Here is a 25691-nt window from a genome sequence, read left to right as displayed (position 1 = left end):
GTCTCATATTCTTGAACCGACAGCAGTTATCGTCTCCCTCGCAATTAAATCAGCTCTCTGACATCGCCTCGACGACTCCTCGGCTCCTCCCTCCCTCCCTCCCTACCAACCAGCCAACTGTCTGCGTTACAGCCTCTCTAATTCTCCGCTCGAGATCCCGTTTTAATAACCCAAGGAACGAGCTGTCACGAGCCACTTGGCTCCTCGGGTCAGGTGGGTGAGAAGCCTCTGTCAAACATCGGTTTTTTGGTACCTCGAACGATTCGTCGGACAATCGATAACTGTTCCCAATATACTTAGCCAACGATGTTGAACAATGTGACTTGCGATCCCTCTCGATTCGATTTCGCAATCTCAGATATATTTTATCCTGTGTTGATGGTTTTTCAGTCCCTTTTCGCTTGTTCCAGATATTCAGCTTTCCACCATCGAAGCCATAATTTCTCCTCATGATTTTTTGTTAGGTCCCATAATTTTTAGTTTACTGGACAGCATTGGTCACGCGTGACGGATGTTTAAATTGAATACGAATTATTACTCCATAATGTTCACCGCGGTAGGTTAATCCGTTCTGGATGTCTATCTTCTGACTGACTGAACGGTATTCATCTGTACCCACGCATCGAGAAATCCCAGCAGTGATACGTAGGGAATTAATTAAACCATGACGAATGTAGGTACAGAGATGTATAAGATATATCAAATACCGAGATAGAAGGTATTCCATTCCGAACCGACTTGAAGCTCTCGAAATCTGTGATGTTTTTGATTTATTTCTTCAGAATCTACTATATTCAACATAGTAGATACCTTGTCCGACAAAAAGAACATCTCTGAGCTTGACAATGAAAGCCTTTCCAATCGTTTTGTGAAGCTGAAACAATTTCACGTCTGGATAAATTCATCGCCGTTCCAAAGAAGTAACACCGATATCAGAACCAAGAATGGATAGAAGATAATAAGGAAAAAATGTGTATCAGGTCGACGCGGAACGCTTAAATCATGGCCATAAACATTAAGAATTAATATTAAGAATAAACATTAAGAGTAGATTTGGCACTGGCACCTTATATTCTCAATGACGATGATCCGCAAAATCGTTGTAATAGCAAGAGAGAGAGGGAGAGAGAGAGAATCAAGATAGAATTTAACAAAGTACATTTGAGACCCGTGTTGCATCTGCCATTCGAGATTTTGGTTATTCGCTTGGTTTCGATCATTCGCTTACTACAGAGTTTGCCATTTTCGAGACACGTGAGCTAAAAATATCGATTTTAACAAAATCGATCTTTCACGCTTCAATTTTTGGTAAAATCTATTTTCACACGTCCGATTCCCAATCGTACCAGCGATCGATTTTTCACATAAGATATCTAGTAATAATCCATAATCTCCGACGGAGAAGCGTCGCGACGGAAGCGACGCCACGCGGTGAGTATTGAAATCATCAGACTCGGTGAAGTCCCGCGTCAAGAACCAGAAGGCACTTCGAGTCGAACGGGGGAACAATGGAAAGCGGAACGTTCGCCCGTTCCTCCGTTCGCTCCTAAGTATGATGGCCCGTGAAGAAGACGGGCTCACTATGTAGGCCAGATAAATACCCAACCACCCATCCTCGGCGCTCGCTGCTTCTGTTGCACGAGTGACTGAATGCGGATGGTGGAAAGGTAAAGGGGAAAGGGGAAGAGAGGAATATTCTCGCTCTACGGCTCATTGTCCTCGTTGTTGGTGCAGCAACGGTGGTTAGCGTCCCATTGTCGCCGTAATGCTCATCGTCAGCCAGACGACGCCACGTCGGCTCTGGGATTCGGATCATCGTCGTACCTTGCCGCGTTTGAATTACACCCCCGTCACGCGTTGGCGACCACCGCGCTGAGAGAAATTGCGTTGCAATTGCTAAAAAAGGATCGGCAATAGCGCAAAATAGTTACGCGTACCTCGTTTTTCCTAATTCCAATAATGTTCAAACAGTTTTTTCAACAATACCTGTTTTACGGAATTTTTCTAGTTACTGTAACAAATGAAATTTTTCTCAGTGCACCTATTGCTCGTAATACGGGACCGGGTTCGAATACCCTTCCACTTTTTCAAGAAGAGAAAGCCAGATTTTTTTGGGGCATAATGTATCAAGGTGGCCACAAATTTTTGGGAAAAAAATTCCATGGCATATTCAGATTTTCCATTCGAGAATTCGAATCGAAGAAAAATGTAATGTAGAAAAAAGTCGCTCGAGCCAATTCCGTGTTTCGACAAAAAAAAAAAGTAAACTTGTTACCTCGAAAAATTATTTCTAGTTCCCATAAGAGAAAACTGACATTTTCAGTATTTTCCTGTATTTGATTGTAATACCACCAATAATTCTCCACGTCAAAGTATCTAGGTATTTTAGAAAAACTCACGAGTAACGATGAATTTTTTTTCACTCTCAGTCATCGCGAAAAGAGAGAGAAAATAGAGAAAAGTGTTTTTCGCACAGATGTTGAAACCCGGATTACTGCACTCTGATGCAGAAAACGCGACGTAACGTGTAAATAAAGTGCAATAAACGGAACAATAAGCGAATAGACGACGAATATCGTCAACTTTAGCCGCGCGCCGTTGTCGCAGCTTATACTCGCGCTTTCGTATTATATTTCCGTAAATAATAAATTGAACCTTAATAAGATTCTTCCCTGTGCAAAGATACACAATTTTTACTTGTGTGCGTACTTTTTCCTTCAATTCCACCATCTATCGCTGCAACGCGGAACGGCAACAAGATAGGCAAAAGGGATCTACGCGACGGCGTAATATCGCCAACTCGACGTAATATTGCCTTATCATGCATATTGCCTCCTCAAACAACGTATATACGTTTTATAATGACAATAGCAGTGATAGTAATAACGGTTACGTAAATAGTGACGACGTTAACGAATAATGAACGAACAGCGGAGCAAAGGCAGAAAGCGAAAAATTCCCCGTCACGGGTCGACGATGTTTTGTCTTTGTATTCGATTTGCGAGTGAATGGTTTGAGCTTCGAATTTTGCATCGATTTCATTCGCAACTCGTTTGAAGAATGACCTGAAAGTTTATAAAAAAATCATAGTTTGATTCCGAGAGAAAATGATGACAGTTATCTCCTCACCCTTGGGTAAACCAAAAAGATGAAATTTTCCATGTGGAGAAAAAAAATGGGCTCCCCCAATGTCGAAATAAACGATCAGGTGCACGTTTAAGATCAATAAAACAAAAAATTAGTTGTATCAAATGAACGGTTTAATTTCGAAATAAACAAGTTCGGGTCAATTGAGATAGATGAACAGGTTATGCTATGTGGATACTATGAATTACATTAGAACGCCTATTAGACGTTTCGTTTGGATTTTTGAGGCCCAATTGTCGAGGTTGTAAATGAAATATCGTATTTAAATCGGATTATTAGTGTTTACGTGAGATGATTGTAAGGAATAATCTGCAGTATAAGGAAGTTCGCATATAAATTCGTTCAGATCGTCGCAGTGGAGATCATTGAACGTACCATTGAAGTGAACTCCCCCGCAATTTTGGGAGTTGTCGATGTCGTTGGGTTGAGATTCGTGCCAGACGTCAAAGCCAGCCCGTTCCAGCGACTGTCCGTGAATGGTGAGAAACTCGCCCTCCCGGAAAAGGTCGTGAAAACCGCAGAAGGCGACGTCCAGGAAGCCGTGGATCTTCTTTGCTCGCTCGAACACCGAAATTATGGCCTGGGCCTCGTCAGCGCTGTTGATGATGACGAGGTGGCCGCCTTCTTCTTCGCAGGCCACGCGGGCATCGAACCACGTCTTTTTCACGCGATTAAGCTTATAGCCACCGACACCGGGAAAGTACCTGCGACGAAGTCGGGAGTGAGAATGCAAAGAAGTCGGACCGAACTTGAGTGTTTTTATTTGAAATCGAAACGTTAGGCTTACGTGTAATCGTCCCTCTCTGTTACCGGCTCGCCACGCAACAGGCAAGGTGCTGCAAAATGTAACGACGGTGAATTTTTTATGCTGATCGAATCCAATCACCGACCGTATAATACGCGAGAATTAATGAACTGTCGAACAGCGAAACCGCTGTAATGTCGTGTCGAATTACTTCAGCGAATGGGAAATCAACTTGACGAGCGATTCAATTTCACATCCGAGAAAGCCGTTCCGGAAAATTCACCGATACGAACAACGAGATATCAACAATCTTCGATAAAGCGAATAAGCTACAGAAATGTTGTCTACTTCGATCAAAAATTCGTTCTCGCCCCATGTTCCAGTATGAAATCGTCGTTGTAAAATCGATGAAAATATGATTCGGGTAGAAGCGTGACGAATCGTTGACTCGTACTACTTACCGTAGTTATACGCGTTTGCCCGATGCTGCAGGAGTCCCAGTGAAAGGCAGAGAATTGCGATGAAAATAAAGCGCGCCATGATTCTTGGATTACCGACGATTCAAATTCGACGCTGACAAAAGTCGATGCGGATCAGTCGAGCAATAAGATAACTTTGAATTCGATGTGAAGCAGAAAAGTCTTTATATATCCAGTTACCGGTTACTGATACGGAAAACAAGAAATTGATCTTTAACCCCTGATAAAATAGACCCAAGAAGATAACCTGATTGGAACGAACGTCTTCGTTGCAGTAATGAAGGCAGTTATTTTCCATTTGGAATTCCTCAGATTGACTAGGAAAATAAATTCAAACACAAATTGGAATAAATAATAATAAAGATAAATTTTCTGTGAGGGGAAAATTTACGATCGCTGTTACGCAACCTTGAGTAAACCGTCATTCTCCAGACGCGTTAAGAAAAATACTTGAACGGTGTGAAAGGTCACGACGATGAAACTTCTGACCAGAAAATTATCACCGATGCTTCACAAAAACAATCAATACGCGTCCGATAGGTGAGAATTACTTTTGCGTTCTCTTGGAAAGTCCGCAATAAACGCCAAAGCGAATCGCGAGTTCGTACGGAATATAATATGTACATCCGTAAGACGCATATCTATATGTTTATAGTTTAACGCAGCTATAATTCATGTTTCCCTCTCAAATTCTGAGCCCTCCGATATTCGTTCGTTGATATAAGAGCGAGGAGGGCGCTCAGTTTTTTCAACTGGTAATTCATCAAAGTTTCATTTTCATAATCTCGAAATACCTCGGTTCGAGGCTTTCGCTCTTTCGCTTCTTTACGTTCTCTTTCCTTTTTTTTATCCTGCATCTCTCGATTCTCCTACAACTTTTGCTCCCTATACTGCCTTTTCTCCTCTGCCTCTCCCTTCACTATAACTCTCCATGAAACTACATACGTGTATACATATCGTCATTATTATATTTTATTCCTACCCTGTCACATTTTCAGTTCACCATTTTGCTATGCTATTTAAAACATCGCTGTAGACAGCTCGAAAAAAACCACAAGAACAAAAAAAAAAAAAAAAAAAGAAACAATATGCGTTAACAAGAAATCTTTCAAAGAGGGGGGAAAAAGTAGATAAAAATTAAGGTGACGCGCAGGAATAAAAAATTCAAGATACTTTCAAACACCTTTGATTAATTGAAAGGAAAACCCTCTTCTCACCCCTCGTTCCCTTTTCATTTTTCTCCCTTTTTCCCCTTCCCCCGCCACTGTGCATGACATCCCCATAGACTAGGTGCGGTGTTTGCGGTTACGTCACGTACCGAACCCCGAGTCTGAGTCTGATTGTGAGTCGCTGCTGTCACTAGCTGCTGCGACAGATCCTGCAAAGTGATGTACAGCCTTATTATTCTTCTCCAACTTTTCTTCACACGTCCCTTCGCATATCGTTTTCTCCCTTCCTCGCACTTTTTTCCTTCATCCCCCTCAACGTTACTTGCTCCCTCCCTCTCTTTTTTTCGCTCTCTCGTAAACCTCGACCCTCCATTATACTCGATGCGATTTCAAAGGGATTTCATAAAAGTGGATATGGTTTCTACATCTCTTTTTTTCTTGGCTTTCCTTTTTGCTTTTTCTTATTTTTTTTTTTTTGTCATCTTCAACGCACAAGGGGTGGGAGTGAAAGTCCACTCTTATATTTTCGGTGATACAACGTAAAAAAAAGACGAATGAGAATGCAATTGATAAGTTTCTTGGTTTCTCAACCCGGAGAAAAAAGATAGAAAAAAAACAAGGATTCCGATAATCTTGTTATTTTTGAGCGAAGAAACAAATCTGTCCAAAACTGTGTTTCTTTTTTCGAGTAAACGAAGAAACGTCCAAACGAAAAAAGACAGGCCGACTCATTTCACAAATTTATGAACGGAACGACAATGGAAATAAAAAATGCTGTTCGAAATTGATTAAATACAAAAATGATCTGGTCAATTCAGTTGAAATAATATGAAAAACATTTCTATTTGATTTTGTCAAAACTTTACACCATAAATTGTGCATGAAATCAATTTTGGAGCCGACCCTATTAAAAAAATCATCTATTTATTGTACAACTAAAATGAAAAACTCGCGTTTTGATGATTGGGTTTCGTTACAGAGGGGGACAAAAAAAATTGGACGAAATAAACTAAAACAAGTCTGAATAACGCGATTGAATAACGCGGTATTATGGAAAAAGTTAACCGGTCTCGTGCTTAGTAACGTGACGGTTAGAGAAGCAAAATTGGGGTGGGTAATTAACTAGTACGTCTTTATCCCGACAAACTGCGGGACTTTCGGCTTTATTATATACGAGAGAATGGGAGACCGAGGCAACGATACAAAACCTCTCTCTAGGTGAGCCTGTAATTCTGTGAGTGCAGCTTTCTTACAGAACAGTAAACGGTAAATAGAAAAATATATGAATAAGTTATGAGATACATTAGTAAATGAGTAGAAGATTAATATTAACACTGAACTTAGAACGTAGGAGATAAGAGACAGAACTCTAGATAAACTAGTAGATAGGGAAAAGTAAATAGACAAATATAATGTAGGAATGTGAAAGCAAAATAGACGCAAACATGAAATGTCTAAATAAAATGAATTAGAAATATAAATAGCGATAAAAGGTCGCTCAAATGAAGTAAAACAACGTAAAATAAAACAATGAGATCAAAGGGTAATGGATAGACAAATAAGATATACATTTTGAAACAAAATATTAACAAAATATAATAAAATAAAACCAGCGGTACGAAAGTAAAAATAAAAATTAAATCAACACAATAGTAAAAGTCATGTATATGTATAAACAGATCAGGTTAAAATAGAGTAAAATGGATTATGGATAATACGTCGAATGAAAGAGAGAGAGAGAGAGAATGAAAGGCACGTATTACGTGTTCATGAAAATGAAAATACGGAGAAATGGGAGTAAAAGTGAAAGAAAAAAAAAAAGAAAAAATGGAATCGATGAAAATGCGTCGAAGCCCCGTACCCTGTGAATATACGTTGTACATCCGCGTCCATTTCCTCGGGAGTAAATATTGACGACGCGTGCAAGGGATCCAGGTCGTATAACATAGAAGGGCTCCCCTTCCCTCGACGTAATTTTCTCAGCTTAGATACGTATTCTGGATGTTTTCTTAGCTGCCGTGGGATTCGGAACATGATACGTGAATACCGCGTTCCAAAGAGGAGAGAATAACAAAAAAGTATCCAACAGGAAAGACATTCGCGCAAAAAAGAGAGCCTCGGAAAAGCTACAAGGCAAGTCATTGTCGCGAGGTTTTTGAAGAAAAAAATAAATAAAAATTCCCATTGAAAAATGGAAATCTTAAAGGAAAATCGTTGTACTGGCGAATGATTGAGATTTTTCAGATCCTTACGATTGCCCGAATCTTAACAAACAAGAAGACTAAAAATTTATAAGTTTCTTTAAAAGTAAATATACATATAAACCGGGATAACCATAATCGTTTATTTAGAAAAAGTGATAAGGAGGAATATTTTTGTCGGTTAAACATTGAAAATCGATTTTCTTTCCGGTAGAACCGGAAGTTCAAATTAACCGCTTCGTGACAATTTTTCATGCCCATCATTTGATTGTAATCCTGTAAGTTTTAAATTTGTTCATCGAGCCGTTTCCGAGATCATCGCAAGCGTTTTTTGGACACACCGTCATTTTTCTAAAAACCTATTATTCGGATTCTAGAGATTCAAAAATGTGAAGATTCGTTGAAATCAAAACGAGTGATTTTCGACCAAAACCGATACTTTTCCTGTATCACCAAAGATGATAAAAAGTAAAAACAATGAATGCGTAAAAACGGTTTATACAAATGAAAAATATCCCCTCCTAAAATTTGTAAATCTCGTTCAATACGGTGCAAAGTTTGAGTTCCAATTTCCTGTATCTCGGCACCGACGTGGAGTACCAAAAATTTGTAAAAAATATAATTTCCACCATTCTTATCTCCAATATGAAAACCTCTCCTTCCGTCGCGAAATCACTCGATACGAGAAAAACAAACGTTCGAATTTCGACGAGGAAAAATAATACTCAAAGAGCAAAAACGGCCGAGGGGGTGAAATAATGAAAATTCAAAAGGCTGGTCAAGTCAGGCAGTAACGAGCCACGCATCGCGTATACAATACTTATATTCCCGTAGGTAACTACCATTAAGGGATGATGTATCCCTGCACTTATCTCCCCTCGAGTCAACTCATTGTCATAATAAAGTCATAGCCGGAAGCAGGGGTCTCTTTTGTCTTGAGTACTTCCACTTTCCTCATCATCATTATCCGTGTCCCCTTATTTTTGGCTTTTCCTGCTATTTTATTTATTTTTTTTTTCTATATTAATGTCTTTTTATTTTCTTTACGTTTATTTTTCTTTGTTCCCATCTTTACGTTCAGCTGCTCGTCTTTTTCTCATCCGTCTTCCAGGCCGCTCTCTCTCGTTAATAAACTGCTTGGGTAGAACGGCTTATCATGTATTATCAACCAACGGTTCAAGAATGATAGTAAGACAATTTTTATTTTTTTTTATTTTAATTTTTTTATTTACCTTTGGAATGTCGACACGAGCTTATCAACGACGGCGAAATTTTTGCATCGAGCTTCTTGAGAAGTGTGTGAAAAAAATTATTCTACATTGTCGACATCGCGGTTTTAAATTGTTAAAAAAGAATAATTTAAAGAAGAAGAAATAATATCGAGACAACTTTTACAAGTCAAATTCAAGTTTTATAGCCTTAGAAGCGTTGTTGAAAATATCGTACGAAACAGTTCGGAATTTGTAAAAAATTAGTCAAAATATTCATAGATAATTATGACAATAGAAGAAACAAAAAAAAAAAAAAACAGTCCAACTATGTTCAAATTCGAGGGAAGGAGATCGCATAATTAAAACGATATGACATTGAAAATCGGAAACTTTATTATATGGCCCGGGAAAAATACACGGCATTGAACTAACGATGAATTGTAAGACTGGAGATTTTCGAGTTTTTTGGAGTAATTGTAGAAGGCAAGGAGAAAATCGGTAGGTAAACGCGGGATATGCGGCGGTATCGATAATTGACAAAGTAAACAAATGAAATGAATTAAATAAGCCCCTTGAAATCTAATAATAAGCCTGTCCGTCAATTTATTCACGTCGCTAATTACCGCCGGATATTCTGAATAACGAACGATCCCTTCGTTTTTCGGCGAGGAATAATAATTCCAATTAAAAATCCTAGGCTTAATGGACTCGCGGAATATCGCAGGATGTGGAAGAAGAAAAAAAAAAATTGGGACGGCGAATATTTTCACCTCCGGTCGTACGAACGGTAATATGAAAACTCTATTTATATAGGGAGAGAAAAAGTGAGGAGAACAGAGTTTTCACGTGACAGCGAGTTTCCTGTGGATTTCAAAAACTGCTGTAGCAATTAGCCAACTCGAGGTTCTGAATGCCGAGCATCGACAATGCTCGCGACTGCAGCCTGACAATTAGTGCGGTGAGATGATTAACCGCATCCGGAACTCATTTCTGCACGAATTGCAGCCGCGCGTCGATTACAACGACGAGGAGAAAAAATAATAGCCAACGATTTTTTGTTTTTCTTCTTCTTTTCTTTTTGTCATTGCTCGTTATTTTTCCACGTTACTTTTCATCTCTTTCATAAGGTTCTCATCCCGGATGTGCTTTTTCAAAATACCCCTCTCCCGGTACTGTTATACGTTTATTAATCAAATCACGTTAAACAAATATCCATTTATCTATTTATTCAATTATTCCCTGTCCGAATATTATTATACGCCTACATGGGGGAATTTTATCCTGAAGATTTTATCGCAGAGATTTCGACAAACAGGATCTTTTACCGACCACCATATCATAATTGATTTCAGAAAATAATTGGATGGAATATTTAATACGCTGAATATAAATCGGCTGGTCGAATGTCGGGATAAACGAAGAGGTGTAAATTTAACAATCACAAAACATAAGTTTCGTCAAATTATGGATTTAATATCGAAGAAAACAAGTTCGGGTAAATTGTGAATGATAAACAGGTTTCACCGCGTGAACCGTGAATTATATTAGACTTTTCGCTTTGCTTTTTGAAGCCCGATGTTCGACGCGTGAGTAAAGTATCGTATTCGAGTCGCATTATCATTATTTTCACGAGATCAATACGACGCGGTTATAAGATTACGCATCATTTTCATCAGCGTCGGGGAGTTCGCATATAAATTCGTACAGATCGTCGCAGCGGAGATCATTGAACGTACCACCGTAGTGAACTCCCCCGCAATTTTGGGAGTTGTCGATGTCGTTGGGTTGAGATTCGTGCCAGACGTCAAAGCCAGCCCGTTCCAGCGACTGTCCGTGAATGGTGAGAAACTCGCCCTCCCGGAAAAGGTCGTGAAAACCGCAGAAGGCGACGTCCAGGAAGCCGTGGATCTCCTCCGCTTGCTTGAACAAGACGACTATGGAATGGGCCTCGTCGGGACTGTTGATGACGGCGAGATGGCCGCCGTCTTCTTCGCAGGCCACGCGGGCATCGAACCACGTCTTTTTCACGCGATTAAGCTTGTAGCCACCGACACCGGGAAAGTACCTGCGACGAAGTCGGGAGTGAGAATGCAAAGAAGTCGGACCGAACTTGAGTGTTTTTATTTGAAATCGAAACGTTGGGCTTACGTGTAATCTTCCCTCTTTGGTACCGGCTCGCCACGCAACAGGCAATATGCTGCAAAATTTAACGACGGTGAATTTCTTATGCGGATCGAATCCCATCACCGACCGCATAATACGCGAGAATTAATGAACTGTCGAACAGCGAAACCGCTGTAATGTCGTGTCGAATTACTTCAGCGAATGGGAAATCAACTTGACGAGCGATTCAATTTCACATCCGAGAAAGCCGTTCCGGAAAATTCACCGATACGAACAACGAGATATCAACAATCTTCGATAAAGCGAATAAGCTACAGAAATGTTGTCTACTTCGATCAAAAATTAATTCTCGCCCCACGTTCGAGTATGAAATCGTCGTTGTAAAATCGATGAAAATATGATTCGGGTAGAAGCGTGACGAATCGTTGACTCGGACTACTTACCGTCGTCATGCGCGTTTGTCCGATGTTGCAGGAGTCCCAGTGAAAGGCAGAGAATTGCGATGAAAATAAAGCGCATCATGATTCTTGGATTACCAACGATTCAAATTCGACGCTGACAAAAGTCCATGCGAATCAGACGAGCAATAACGACTTTGAATTCAATGCTGAGCAGTGAATTCTTTTTACATCCGGCTCCCGGCTACTGGTTGAAAAAACAGAAATACAAAATTTCTCTTTAACCCTTAATGAGAAAAAAAAAACCAAAGAGGTAACCTGATTGGAACGAACGTAATTATTGCAGTAATGAACGCAATTATTTCCTTCTGCGATTCCTCAGAATGGCTAGGAAAATAAATTCGAACACAAATTGGAATAAATAATATTAAAGATTAATTTTCTGTGAGGGGAAAATTCACGATCGCTGTTACGCAACGTTCAGTAAACCATTCTCCAGACGCGTTAAGAAAAATACTTGAACGGTGTGAAAGGTCACGACGATGAAACCTCTGACCAGAAAATTATCACCGATGCTTCACAAAAACAATCAAATCACGTCCGATAAGTGCGAATTACTTGTTCTTTTGGAAAATTCGCAATAAACGCTACAGCTGGTCGGCGATCCTGTTCGGAAATAATACGTAAATACATAAAAATACATGAAATTGTATAAATATTAAAATATTTGGACAAGCATCGTGAGTGTGATTCAGAACTAGAGAGACAATTTTTTTTTTAAATCATTAACCAAATTGGAGATGTAGTATGTATTATAATGGCTTTTAAACAGATCAGTAAACAGATAAAAAACGATAAGAGTAATAGAAAAAAACATTCAAAAAATAGAAAAATCCGACCGTTGACTCCAAATTTTCCGTGAAAATGTTTTATTGCGAAAACGGAATGTTTTGTATCTTAAACGATGAAAGTTAATTCGGGTGTTTTGAAAATCTTCAAACATTCAGAATATCGATGTTTCAGATTTTTAAATATTCTCACTACCGCACTTTCGAAACTTTGAATTGTCCAAATTTTGCCCTATCGGAACTTTGAGCGTCGGATTTCGCTCAATTCGAAACTTTGATAATTCGTCAAAGCTAGATTTCTTTACTTTAAGTTTCAAATTCGAAATTTCAACACCACTCCATTCAAAAGCTGGTCCAAAGCGGCACCCCTTCCCATTGAAATAGAAATCTGATCTTAAAGAGAGACTCTTTTATCTTTTTTCTTATATCAAGCTATTCTGTGGGGCGAACGAATCGAAATTTCTTCAACCCCGAATGAATACCACCCCAATATATATATACATATATACTCGTATATAAGTATACATATTTTTTCGCCCATATAAATTTAATCGTTTACATTTTGTCCAAATTGAGCAATATTTATTTAATACTTATAGTCCCCAGTCTCTCATCCGAGTCAACGCGTTATGAAAAAGTCATAAGGAGGAAGATTTTTCGTAGAATGTATTTTGAGGGTGGGTGAAATCATAAAATGCAGCGGCAAAGGACTGTCGTAAATTTAATATGAAACTTTCAGAAAATATAAATATGCCACGCGTTACATCCGAGATACGGCCTTGGTCATGATCGTGGGGGGGGGAAGAAGAGAAACGAGGGAAGAATCCACCCCTCTAACGGCAGTTGGCCGGGTTTAGCATCCCGCCTATCCCTGTATTTACAACGACAAACCAACGGCGGCAGTTTGCTCGGCTAAACGGTTAACGTGTAACGGTATAAAGGGCGCGTCGAGAGAAGAATGCTTTTTTTATTGACATTTTTGAAATTCAAATTCTTCCAGTCGCGCGCTGCCTCGTTCCGTAATTCACTTCGCTTGCAATCTAACATTTTGCCGAATAAATTAATTAATTCAGCTCGTTATGTTTCCGTCGTGTAACGTGAAAAATGTTCCAGGTTGTTAAAGATAATAGCCAAAAATTTGACCTCGATTGACCAAAATGTTTACGCATTGCTTGAATGGACGTGAATTGTTCACTGACTTCCTTTCTTTTCTTTTTCCAATTCGATTTTAGATTGATTCGAAACTTTATAGACAAGGTATACGTTCACATTTAATATCATTGGTGTTTTTAGTTTCTTTTTCCAAAAGAAGACAAATTATGAATGTTGTCTCCCATCCTTGGGTGAGTAGAATAGATGGAATTTTTTTTTTTTTTACGGAAAATCGCAGTCGTCTGTTCCAATGCCGAAACTAACAAATTATCAAACTATCAACTTGATTGGGGAATAAACAAATTTAGCCAAATTTTGAAAGATCAACGGGTTAAACTGTACGTACTGTGAATTATATCGAAAGGCGTGTATAAGAATACTTGGAGTAAAAAACTTGAGATTACAGACGCGGAAAAATCGGGCCAAACTTGAGAGTTTTAATTTGAAATCGAAACTTTAGGCTTACGTGTAATCGTCCCTCTCTGTTACCGGCTCGCCACGCAACAGGCAGAATGCTGAAAAATGTAACGACGGTGAATTTCTTATACGGATCGAATCCCATCACCGACCGCATAATACGTGAGAATTAATGAACTGTCGAATTGCGGAACGGCTGTAATGTCGTGTCGAATTACTTCAGCGATTGCGAAATCGACTTGACGTGCGATTCAATTTCGTATCCGAGAAAGCCGTTCCGGAAAATTCACCGATACGAACAACGAGATATCAACAATCTTCGATAAAGCGAATAAGCTACAGAAATGTTGTCTACTTCGATCAAAAATTCGTTCTCGCCCCACGTTCCAGTATGAAATCGTCGTTGTAAAATCGATGAAAATATGATTCGGGTAGAAGCGTGACGAATCGTTGACTCGGACTACTTAACGTCGTTATACGCGTTTGTCCGATGCTGCAGGAGTCCCAGTGAAAGGCAGAGAATTGCGATGAAAATAAAGCGCGCCGTGATTCTTGGATTATCGACGATTCAAATTCGACGCTCACAAAAGTCCACGAGGATCATTCGAGACATACGATAACTTTGAACTCGATGTGAAGCAGGGAACTCTTTATATTATAGTATATTGATCCTGAAATTTCATGGCTTTCATCCCCAACGAATCAAAACTCCGAAAATTCCGTCGTTCACGGCTATTTTAAATATTATTGTACAAGTTTTTTTTACTATCCGCATATTTTTTCTCTGACAATATCCTCACGACTTATTTTATCTATCCATCATATTCATCACAGTTCTTATCTTGTATCCATACATTCCATTCCTTTGCATGGATATAATGTTCAATTCGTTTTCTCAAATCATTAGTTTCAGGGAAAAAAAGCGTTCTAACTTCTAACCATCAAGTTTTAGAGTATAAAATTACGAATACATTATGAATTTTGGTTTGTAAAAATTTCATCATAATTCTTTCAATAGCAATTTCTAATAACGTGTGAAGAATTTGAATAATTTACGACCATCACGGGAATTATTGAAAATAGCAGCTGCGTAACGAGGGTTCCTTGCAGTTGAAATCAGTGCCGAATGGTGAAACGCATTCAATTCTCTCACACTCTATTTCTCTCTCTCTCTCTCTCTCTCTCTCTCTCGTCAAGTGTGCATCAGCAGCAGCGTGATGCAGTTTTCCGCAAAATTAATTTGCGAAAATCAATATATCGCACGACCGCGTCACAAGTTCGTCACAGCCTGGCCGTCTGCCTGCCTGGTGAAAATGGCGAAACGAACGAGATTTCAACCCGTATCCCGCAGTTCCGTGACGCAACTGCATCGTTAACCCCCCATTGAAATTATTGTCCGTTATAAAGTCACGAACCTGATGTTTCGCAGGCGGATGCAATTTTTCGATACGAAAATCAATTTTTCCCTACGACTCCGCTTTTAAAAAGAGGAATTTTCTTTTCACCCTAAATTATCTGCAACACGTTGCAATTTTCGACACGACGTGAAAACATGTTTTTCAAATTCATTTTTCTCTTTGCAGATCGGTAATATCGATTTTCCATAACATTCTCATGCTTTTATAATGTCCACCGTTAAGTCAAATCTTCGCTAGTATCTCATCAATTAACAAAAGTGTATAAAAAAAATTGTTTCGTTCAATTTTAAGTTACACTCATGTTCAAAACTGACACCTTTTTGTCAAAAAGAAAAAAAAAAAAAAAGGATACAATATTTTTTTTCTATTTGCCTATCGTTTTTCTACGCTTACACCACTCGACGGTGAAATATATAATCGGCGTCAGTTTCAGAGGTAAATTTTTCTCTCATCCTCCGGACAGTTTATTTTCTCCCTCCGCTCAATTCGTTTTTCAATTTCCCAACTATTTCGCCTCCCCGTTCGGTGGCCTCTCTCTGCAAGCGAGGAGATGGACACGATTTTTGACATACGCTCGTCATTCGGACGGGTGAATAATAACGATGTTGATAACAACAATAATAATAGTCATGATAATAATGACAAAAAAAAAACAACAGCAACAACAACAATAATAATAATAGTAACAATAATTCCTGTGGGTACGCATTGGTATTCGTCCAACGTGATTCCGATTCGCCAATTAAACGAAACTCGATAACAAACTGCAGTCGATTCGTGAATATTGCCGGAATATCGTGGTTAGGTGATTATAAAAATGATTGAGAAATTTTATCTCTTCTGTTTCGATTTAATGAGGTTAAACGCTGTCGATTGATTTCTGATATTTCCTCTCGGTCTCGAGGCGAGGCGACGTGTGATTTACGGTTTTTTGACGAGGATCGAAACGAGACGAAGAAGACGAGGACGAATTTTTTTGGAATTTAAGACTCTGACCCCGCTAAAAACGAGGTATACTTACCAAGGAGCGAAACAGCTTGAGCCATTTATTTTTATACGAATAAATATCGTAGCGAGCTGGCGTATAAACACTGAGTAACGACGCCCTCTGAATACCGGCTGCAAATGACCGGGAGTGCCATCGCCATTCGCCTTTTACTTTTATTTTGTTTTATTTTATTTTTTTTTTAATTTATTTATTTATTTTTTTTTCCCTCCGCTTTTCAATGTCTCCGTCGTTAGCGTGACCGCGACTGCCTAAAATGCGCCGCGTTTGTAAATTCGGAGGTAAAAATGCTCGCTCGCGAAAAGCGAGATATTCAAGATTAATTTAAATTTCCGACATTTCGTTGTACAAGGTAGAACGAAGGAAAATTAATTGAAAGGAGAGAAAAGATTGAGCGAAACGAAAATATTATAAAGTATTGAAATAAGTACGACGGTGTGAAACTGAAAGAGAAACCCGCAAGCTTCCTGGCTCTCAAAGCCTCGCGTAATTGAACAACTAGACTCGTTTTTCTTTTTTTTCTTCTTTATATAATTTTTTATTTTCTCTTCTTTCATCTTCCGGTCATGATCGAGTTACTTGCTACTCCAGGAATCTCGCGTAACGCGGCGGATGAAAGGATGAGAAGGGCGAACGGTTGGGGGGGGGGGGGTTCGGAAAGGACTTCCGGAAGTCGAGGAACTTCGGCGACTAACTTTAAAACCGATCCGCAGCTGCGGAAATCGGATGTGTGCACGGCCGATCAAACTCCGAACTACGTGATTTCATCGGTTTAATTAAAAACCCTACCTAGAGGCTCGAGTCGACCGGATATCCGGTTTGCAGATCGAATCAATCCACGTGGATTGTGTTTTCGATCATCTCGATAAGCTTTTACCGTTCGTCACTTTCGGTGACATGAGAAAATTATTGGTTTCTAGTTTCTAGTTTCAGCGAATCCTCGCGTTTATGTACTTTTAAAATCTGAAGAACAGGTTTTTAGAAAAATCTCGATCTATCGGTCTGTCCAAAAAAACTCCCGCGATGATCTTGGAAACGGCTGAGTAAAAAAATTTGAAACTTACAGGATTTTACAATCGAATGATGAGCGTGAAAAATTTCCATATTCCGTTTAACTGGAACGTTCCGGTTCTGCCGGAAATAAATCGATTTTCGATGTTTTACCGACAAACGTAAGCAAATTTTTCCTCTGTATTAATTTTTCTAAATAAAAGATCACGTTTTTCTCCAGTTTATATATATTTATTTAAGAAAAAAAATGGATAAATTTATCGTACTTCAGAATTTTACTTCCAATACATTCAGCTTTCCAATTTTTTTACTCATGCGTTTTCTGGATCGTCGCGGGAGTTTTTTGAACAGACCGATAGATCGAGATTTTTCTGAAACACTGTTTTTCCGGCTAGCGTTCTATTTTTCTTTTCCAAAATTGCCAAAAAAACTGCGAGACTTATCGATTTTCAGGGTTTTTTCACGCCAGCCACGAACGAACGAACGGCAAGAAAATTAGCCAATCTGTGCGAGAGGGTTTGAAAGGCGGTCGGAAGGTCGAGAGGGAGAGTGGAAGGCGGACCGGGAACAGGAAGCGAAGTATATTTACGCGGCTAATCTCGATCGGCGACGAGAGGAGGCAAAAGAGCGCCGGGGTGAAATAGCCCTCGGCCCTCTTGCTCAAACCGTCTCGTCGCCGACCCGTGACCGAGTGCTTTGTCCTCCACCCCCGTTTCCGAAGTCACGAATGGCCAGAAATCGCCGCCGTTGTGCGGCAGCGAGTTTTACCACTCGTGGAAAAACACCGTCAACGACGAGTCTCTCCACGTTACGTGTCAGACGCGATAGCCGGAGGTAATATTAAATTTTTGGGCGTGGTGAAATTCCGAATTTGAAAAGTTCCCAAAGCGACAAGTTCCGATTTCATTGGTAGCGAAACTTGAAGTAAAGAAACGAATGATGCTGCTGCGACAATCGACGTTATTGTAAAGGCAGTCCTCTTTCGGGCTTGAAAATTCAAACGGGAATTGCCATCCGAGCGTTTTTCATCATCTTTTAACATTGCTGCCCGTTTGTTCACTTCGTAAGCTCACGAAGCTGCTCTATTTATTCTGCAACGCCTAGTTCGTTACGGTATTCTAACTTGTACCGGCTACCAAACCCGGCATCTCCCACCACCAAAGGGTAGGTAATTCCCCCATGTATTTACATTTTGCACACCGGCACACCGATGTGTATAAGTAATGCTAGTACGCGGAGGAGCTGAGTTAACATCTTGATACGAAGCAGAGAGAAGTTTTAGGGCCGAGAGATCGAGCTACACCCTGTCGACCCGGTATCAAAATTTCCCCCATCCATCCATTCATCCATCCATATCCAGCGCTAATTAATTAAACGGCAAGGCTCGATGAAGGGGCATGTGTGCGTCGCAATTTGATGCTCGGTAGGTAAGGAAGAGCCAAGATAAAACGGCCATTAAGCAACATCGTATCCCAACGCTGACACAGGCCGTTGACCGAAGATACGTAAAGACCGATAGCCATACGGGACTTTTCGTAATCGAAAATGGACGAGATAAATTAACCGTCAGGCAGTGCTCTCTGCGTCCAACCTTGCACGCGCGACTAAAATCGGCAAGCAAGACAAAAACTGATGTCACCATAGCTCATCGCGTGTACCCAGAGAAGGTAGAGTCGAACATTATTATGCCCGTGGAATAACGAACGGGAACAGACTGAAATTTTCACACGAGTCCGTCTGGACGCCGATACTTTTCAAATACGCAAATTCATTTGGGCCAAATTCAGCAGGGTCAATCTAACTCCATCGGATCGACAAAAATAATGCTATCTAAATAGATGCAGGGTAAACATGCAAAGGGTGAGAAACATAGTCGAAGAAGTTAATCAAAGGATGATGATATACAGTTGTTCTTATGCGCACCTTATGTAATGTCTGTACATATGTTTAATGCATAACTCGTACCGTTAACCGAATATAATAACATGTATCTTCAAACGTGAAAGAAGATGCAGCTGAGATATGAAAATGATTTCTCAACTGACGTTAGATTTGCGTGGTTTTTTAAAAATGCAGTCTATTTGCAGCGGAAAACCCAGACCTTTCTACACAAAAATACTACTTGTAAAAACTTTTTTGGAAATTAGGTGAGACTCGATTGTTACCAATGTCTGAGTCCATGTTGCAACAAACCCCGATGAACCTCGGGCAATCGTTGTCAGTAAAGTAATTAAAAAAAATTTAAAGATGATCGAGGTTTCTTTTTTCTACTTCTATTCATATTACCTGGTTAGATTGCGACTCTGTCCGCTGATCCCCGAACACAAAATTGTCCAGAAATTTATCGTCAACTGGCCCAGATTATAATTACTCGTGTCTGTTCATTTTATACATTATACATTTACGGCAGTGTCCGTGTCAATTGTTAGGAATTACGAGTTTGAGAATATGTATTCCCGACAAGATGAAAAGTTCGGTTAGCTGAAACAAATAAAGGTTCGATTAGCTGGATCGGATAAAGGAATGGTTACGTGAAACAAGCAGAAGTTTTATTACCTGAAATAGACGAAGGTATGGTTGGCACAATCACACAAGTCCATAAACTGACAGAAAATGGGTCGAGTCCAACATGATATTCGCTTTGATATTCGTCGCTTCGATTATTAATTGTATCGATGAATATCTTTTTCATCTGAACATTCTATAGTTCTCAGAGCATTTGTTGAAAAATTGGTTTTGTTGCTCTGAAACAGAAAATAATGCGATCAGTTGAACGAGTGTTTCTGTATATTTCACATATATACTTCATGAATACTTACGCCAAGATTCTTCACTATCACTACACACTCGGCGATTTTTATCCCCATGAATTGGCCGTCCACTTGGAAACGCCGCGCTTTCTCTCAAAACCAAAGAGTAAAAAAAATTGATCGAAAAGCTACAGACTTAACACATCGAGAGTTCTTTACTTTTTCATATACCGTTTACGAAATCGCTAAGCAGAAAGCGCGATCGTTCGATTCGCATTATCAGGGTGGCGACAATTTTGCTCGAGTATAATTCCTCGACTTTTCCCTCACTTTTCACGTCACAAAATTTCGAATTCCCTGACATTTTCCCACGAAACTTTGATATTGTTGAGCAGCTTTCACGACCTCACAGCTCGGGAGGTTGTGCACCTTGAATATATTAATTTCGATCTAAAAAACACGTAGCATTGCTTCGTTTGACACGAATAATTAGAAATTGAACGATTCCATTTCCGATGATCGGTTTAACTGAATTTATGAAGCATAGTTAAAGATTGATAACGATTTATATGAAAAAAAAGTACGTTTCTCCATTTGGTCGATCATATTTCCCTGACTTTTCCCGGTTTTAAAAGTCTCTCACCACGCTGCTCGATCACTAGATCACTCGATCACTCGATTCAACTGGCTCACTCGAATCGAAACTCAGATCACTCGGGTCACCGGATCATCCATTTTTGGGCCACTGGATCACTCGATCACTCGATTAGTCCCGGAGGCAGCGTCAAAGATTTTCGGGTCATTTCCGTAAGCTTCATCTTTTTTAAGTTAAATGTGTAACATATAATATTAATACGAACGTCTGTTAAATCACCCTCACGGCGGGAGGTTGCGACAGGGTTACAATTACAGCAAAATAGATTTAAAAAAATAAACGTATTGCCGAATACGCGAAACTTATCGTAGGCATTAATTGAAACATAAGAAGCTTAGAGAATATCGACGGTTGCGTAGAAAAACCGTCTATCTCGAATTGTCGTTGAAAAACCGGGTATTTCGCGTTTGCAATTTTTTAGCCGCAACTCAAGTTGGTAGCACTGACAGGCTGAATACGAAATTCGTCAGCGCCTCACAAAATTCATACAAGCTCCGTTTTGTGAATGTACGTATTATATGGTTATCTACAAAATTATAACACAGATATGAAAGTATAAAGCACTAGGCGTTAGGTTGAGATGAAATTAAAGGTTATCATTTCATGTTATTTAATGTCATTACCAATTTAATGTCATTATGCCGAAATAATAATCTTTAATTTTATCTCAACATACGCCTGATGCTTGATGCTTTCATTTCTGCTTTATAATTATGTAGATGAACATATAATACCTACATTCACAAAACGGAGCTTGCATGAATTTTGAGAGGCGCTGTCGAATTTCGTATTCAGACCGACAGTATTACCAACTCAATTTGCAGCCAAAAAATTTTAAACGCAAAATAGCCGTGTCTTTGAACTTTACTCGAGATGGCTGATTTTTCAAGCAAACCTCGAGATAGCCGTTCATTCTACGCAACCGTCGATATCGTCTTCTACCCACATAAGTAGGCGGAAAAAAATAATTACAAAATTCCCGCCCGCAAGGATGAAATTGATTACAATGCTTCTTTTTATGGTAAAAAACAAAAAAGTAACAATCTTCCACCGATAAAATAGAATAAAACCGTTCGAAAAGGCCTTTTTGTATATTTTGTTTCACTCCGATATTCTTGCACTTTCTCATTTAAAAAATCGTTCACGTGAAAAAGATGGATTGAGAAAAAATTTGTCACTGCTGCCCGAACCACGTTTAAATTTCGCAAAAGGCTATTTTCGGGCATTTCAAAATTGAGATATCCTCGAATCCTTCGGTGGCTATGTTTTGTTGAACAAAACAAAAGTTTTTACAAAACTTGAGATTCGGGCGGTTTTTCGTTGTACCGAAAAATCTATCTTGAAATGTGCTGCAATATTTGAAAATTATGAAAAATTGGTTTTCGCAAATTTCAACGTAGATGTTTCGGTACTAAAAAAAATCGCACGCATCTCAGGTTTCATGAAAATTGTTGTTTCGTCATGCGAAACATAGTCACCGAAAGATTTAAGGACATCTCAATTTTGAAATTTCCGAAAATAGTCCTTTTCGAAATGTCAACGTCCATGAGCTAGTTGTAAAAAAAATTTTCCAGTCCAGCCCTTTTATGTAAGCTATTTTTTAGTAAAAGAGTGCAAGAATCTCGCAGAAGAGCGAAATCTAAAAGAAACCCTTTTCCGAACTGTCCTATTGTATCTAGGACTGTTATGTTTGCGTTTGTTACTATAAAAAGAAGCGTTGTAATCAATTTTATCCTTGAGGGTGAGCACTTTTTAAATATTTTTTTCCATCACTTATAAGGGTGGAAGAGGAGTTGTGTCGTGGAATTTAGACGAAACATGACATTTTCTGAGCTTCTTACGTTTCAATTAATGCCTACGATAAGTTTCACATATTCCGCCATGCATTTTTTTCCTCACTTTCTGTAGTAATTGTAACCGTTGTGTACCACCCCTCGTCGTGGGGGCGCGTTGGAAGACGTTCGTGCTACTCTGTTGTATGTAACACGGATAACTCGGACAAAAAAAATGAAGCTCGTGAAAATTGTGCAACGAAATCTGTCGTTACCTCCCGGACTGATCACTCGATCACTCGATCACTGGGATCACCTTGGACACCTTAACCACCGGATGGAGTCGATTACCGGATCCCACCGATCCCTCGATCACTGGATCATTGGATCGTTTGCAGGATGGCACCGATTGTGCTCAAATCAAATTCCCTGACTTTTCCCGTGAAAAAATACAGAACTCCCTGACGTTTTCCCACGAAACTTGAATATTGTTGAACAGCTTTTACGATCTCACAGCTCCGGAAGTTGTACAATGTACATCTTGAATATATTAATTTGGATCTAAAAAACGTGAATAATATTGCTTTGTCTCACACGAACAATAAGAAATTGTACAATTCTATTTCCGGCAGTTAGCTTGGCTAAATTTACAAAGCACGGCTGAAGTTTGAAAACAATTTATAGAAAAGTGCGTTCTTTCCAATGTTTCGTCATAATTCCACGACTTTATCCGATGGAAAAAATTCTCCGACTACTTCCGGTTCTCCCGGTTTGTCGCCACCCTGATTATTAATAATCGCGCAAAAGGGCGCGACCGATTTACCTGTAAAAATACCTTAAATATCTAGGACTTGTCGCAAAATTCTGCAGAAAGCCAATCCGCATCCGCGTCTTTTCGAATCCGACGCGTCGCGATGCGGATTGTTCTTCCGAGATGCGGGTCAAGTCCGGGAGGGAGGTTGGAGGGCATGCATTACCATTATTGTGTGGCGTGACGGTCGGCGTTCCTCTTCGACGCGAAGTCTTCGAGCTCAGCATCTCGCCATCCAGCGTACCACGGAACGCGATGGATGGTCGAGAGATGCGTTTTGCCCATTCGGACGATCACAGAAATCAATCGAATGGAATAACGATCGGTGATCACTGAATGATTGAATTGAACAACAATGGAAAAATGGTTGCAGGGTGCCAAGAAATGGAAAATTCTATCTCGTTATTATTCAAACGCTTAGAAACGGTCGAGAGACTCGAATACCGATTCTTTTGGGAACAAAATTTCCGTGATCGTTCGACGCTGTGGATTACAAAAGTTAGCAACATCGCGGTACATCGCGACCTTCCTACCCTTGCCTGTTTCCCAACGGAAAAGAGAGACGCACACACACACGCACAAACCCCGCGACGGATCCGAAAACGTTCGCCTACCTACCCGGTTACCTATATTCGATCTAAACGATTCTCCATTCTTTCCAACACACGTCATTCTTCGTCATTCGCGCCGTGGTCACTGACTTACATTTTCGTTGTTTACCTGTTGGGAGCAAAATGTTTTTGTATCGTAGTCTGCCTACTCAGAATACAGTATCGCGGTTGTTTCCCGCAAACCCTAATATCGTATGTATTATTTTAGCAAATGTTGGCAGACTTTCGGTACATCAACCTTTTGTAAAATTGATTAAAAACATCCTGTATGCCAATTAGCATTTTTCTAAGCGAGCTAAGAACAAAAAAGCATTTGATGGATACTTGTTGAGTGTTAAAATATTGAAAATGACGTATAATATAAGATGCAATTTGATTACGTTACGTTATGCCAGACTTTGGAATTTGATCGATATAACAATAATGTGAATATTCGAATACGTTAAAACCTCAGGTGAACCCACCGCTTAAAGGACATCGTCGGTAAATTCAAACGTGGATTAGTACATCAGTTGCGAAACACAATTCGATCTCGCGAGTGCCGAGTAAGCGATGGTTACCTGTCGCGATGCTCATTCCACTTTTAGCAACGTGTAAAATTTGTAACTTCAAGTGAGCTACGGTTAATTAAATTGCGAAACGAAAATTATCCAACTAAAAGTCAAGCACGTTGCGATCGCTAATGAGCCTATCCATGCAGCTAAGAAATCCAAGATTTGCGTAACAATTATTGTTACCGCCACGCCACGTGACAGGGGAATACCAGGGAAATACCCGTAACCTAAATACGTGCAAACTCACCGACGTTGCCGAGTAATGGAGAAGTTGCTCGGATGTCTCTGCTTAAATCTGGAAAAGCAAAAAAGGACGCCCGAATTAATTCGTGTACAAAGCTGCATTGTCAGTTCTCGAATTAATTATCACCGTTGTTTACAGATTACGCAAGGATTGAAATTATGCTTCAAATGTACCACCTCGAACAATCAAACGGTTATTGAAATTAGTATTCTTACCTCCTTTAGGTTGCTCCACACTTGAAATGTAGTAGTTCGCGTAGCATCTCACGATCAGGTCGAATGGTGAAGCGTCGCACTTTTTACACTGTGATAAGAATGTAACGGAATATTACTCATTGAACATACTTGGATCACATTTCATGTCCCTACAAACTGTGTGTTTCAAAATAATTTTTGTTTTTTTTTCACAACATTTCAGCGGTTTCCGTTGTATTAATAAACTAACTGCATAAACGAATAACAGAAAGTTGGTGAAACAGGCACAAGTACCGAATAGCTACCACTATTTACGACCAAAAGCGACAATGTGATCAAGAATCGTATTTATTACTCACCTTCCACTTTTCTCCACTCCAAGGGATGGTCCAGTTTTCACTTTATTTCCAGAGATCAATCGATCGAGCCGACTCTTTCGGATCGTTGCTAAATTAGGTCAATCACACTGTGAAACGTGGTACTTCCCTGTAGTCAGACAAGAGATAACATTTTGTTAGTATTCCGTGTTCAAAATAAATTCACGCTCTATTGAAAATCGGCGATCATTATTACAGAACATAATCGAAGACCGAACAGCGATAAAGTTCAACCGAAAGACAAACCTCTGAAGTGACGAACGCGCACCAAGGATGGTTACTTGTTTCGAGAGGTAAGACGCACGAGTCGTCGCGCTTGTTGTAACGCATTGTAACGACACAGTTTCACATTCGTGAATAATAACACTTCCGTATTCCGTTAACGAACCGATAATTT

General features: G+C 39.6%; 1 protein-coding gene and 1 long non-coding RNA gene across 2 annotated transcripts; both read right to left on the bottom strand.

Annotated features, from left to right (window-relative positions):
• Nucleotides 1–3376: 3376 nt before the first annotated feature.
• On the bottom strand, nucleotides 3377–14070 carry LOC124186581 (macrophage mannose receptor 1-like). The gene is made up of 6 exons (XM_046578412.1): nucleotides 13941–14070; nucleotides 11520–11721; nucleotides 11101–11149; nucleotides 10610–11017; nucleotides 3935–4015; nucleotides 3377–3851 (listed from the first exon to the last, which is right to left on the bottom strand). Exons 2-6 carry the CDS (start codon nucleotides 11596–11598, stop codon nucleotides 3410–3412), a joined length of 1059 nt encoding a protein of 352 aa, XP_046434368.1. The 5' UTR covers nucleotides 11599–11721; nucleotides 13941–14070; the 3' UTR covers nucleotides 3377–3409.
• A 10631-nt stretch (nucleotides 14071–24701) lies between these two features.
• Nucleotides 24702–25396, bottom strand: LOC124186622. The gene is made up of 3 exons (XR_006871703.1): nucleotides 25277–25396; nucleotides 24939–25026; nucleotides 24702–24774 (listed from the first exon to the last, which is right to left on the bottom strand). It is a non-coding gene; the product is annotated as an uncharacterized LOC124186622 (long non-coding RNA).
• Between the last annotated feature and the right edge of the window lie 295 nt (nucleotides 25397–25691).

Source organism: Neodiprion fabricii, chromosome 7 (genome assembly GCF_021155785.1).
Source record: "Neodiprion fabricii isolate iyNeoFabr1 chromosome 7, iyNeoFabr1.1, whole genome shotgun sequence".
In the NCBI taxonomy this organism is placed as follows: domain Eukaryota; kingdom Metazoa; phylum Arthropoda; class Insecta; order Hymenoptera; family Diprionidae; genus Neodiprion; species Neodiprion fabricii.
This window is presented reverse-complemented; position numbering and strand designations above follow the sequence as displayed.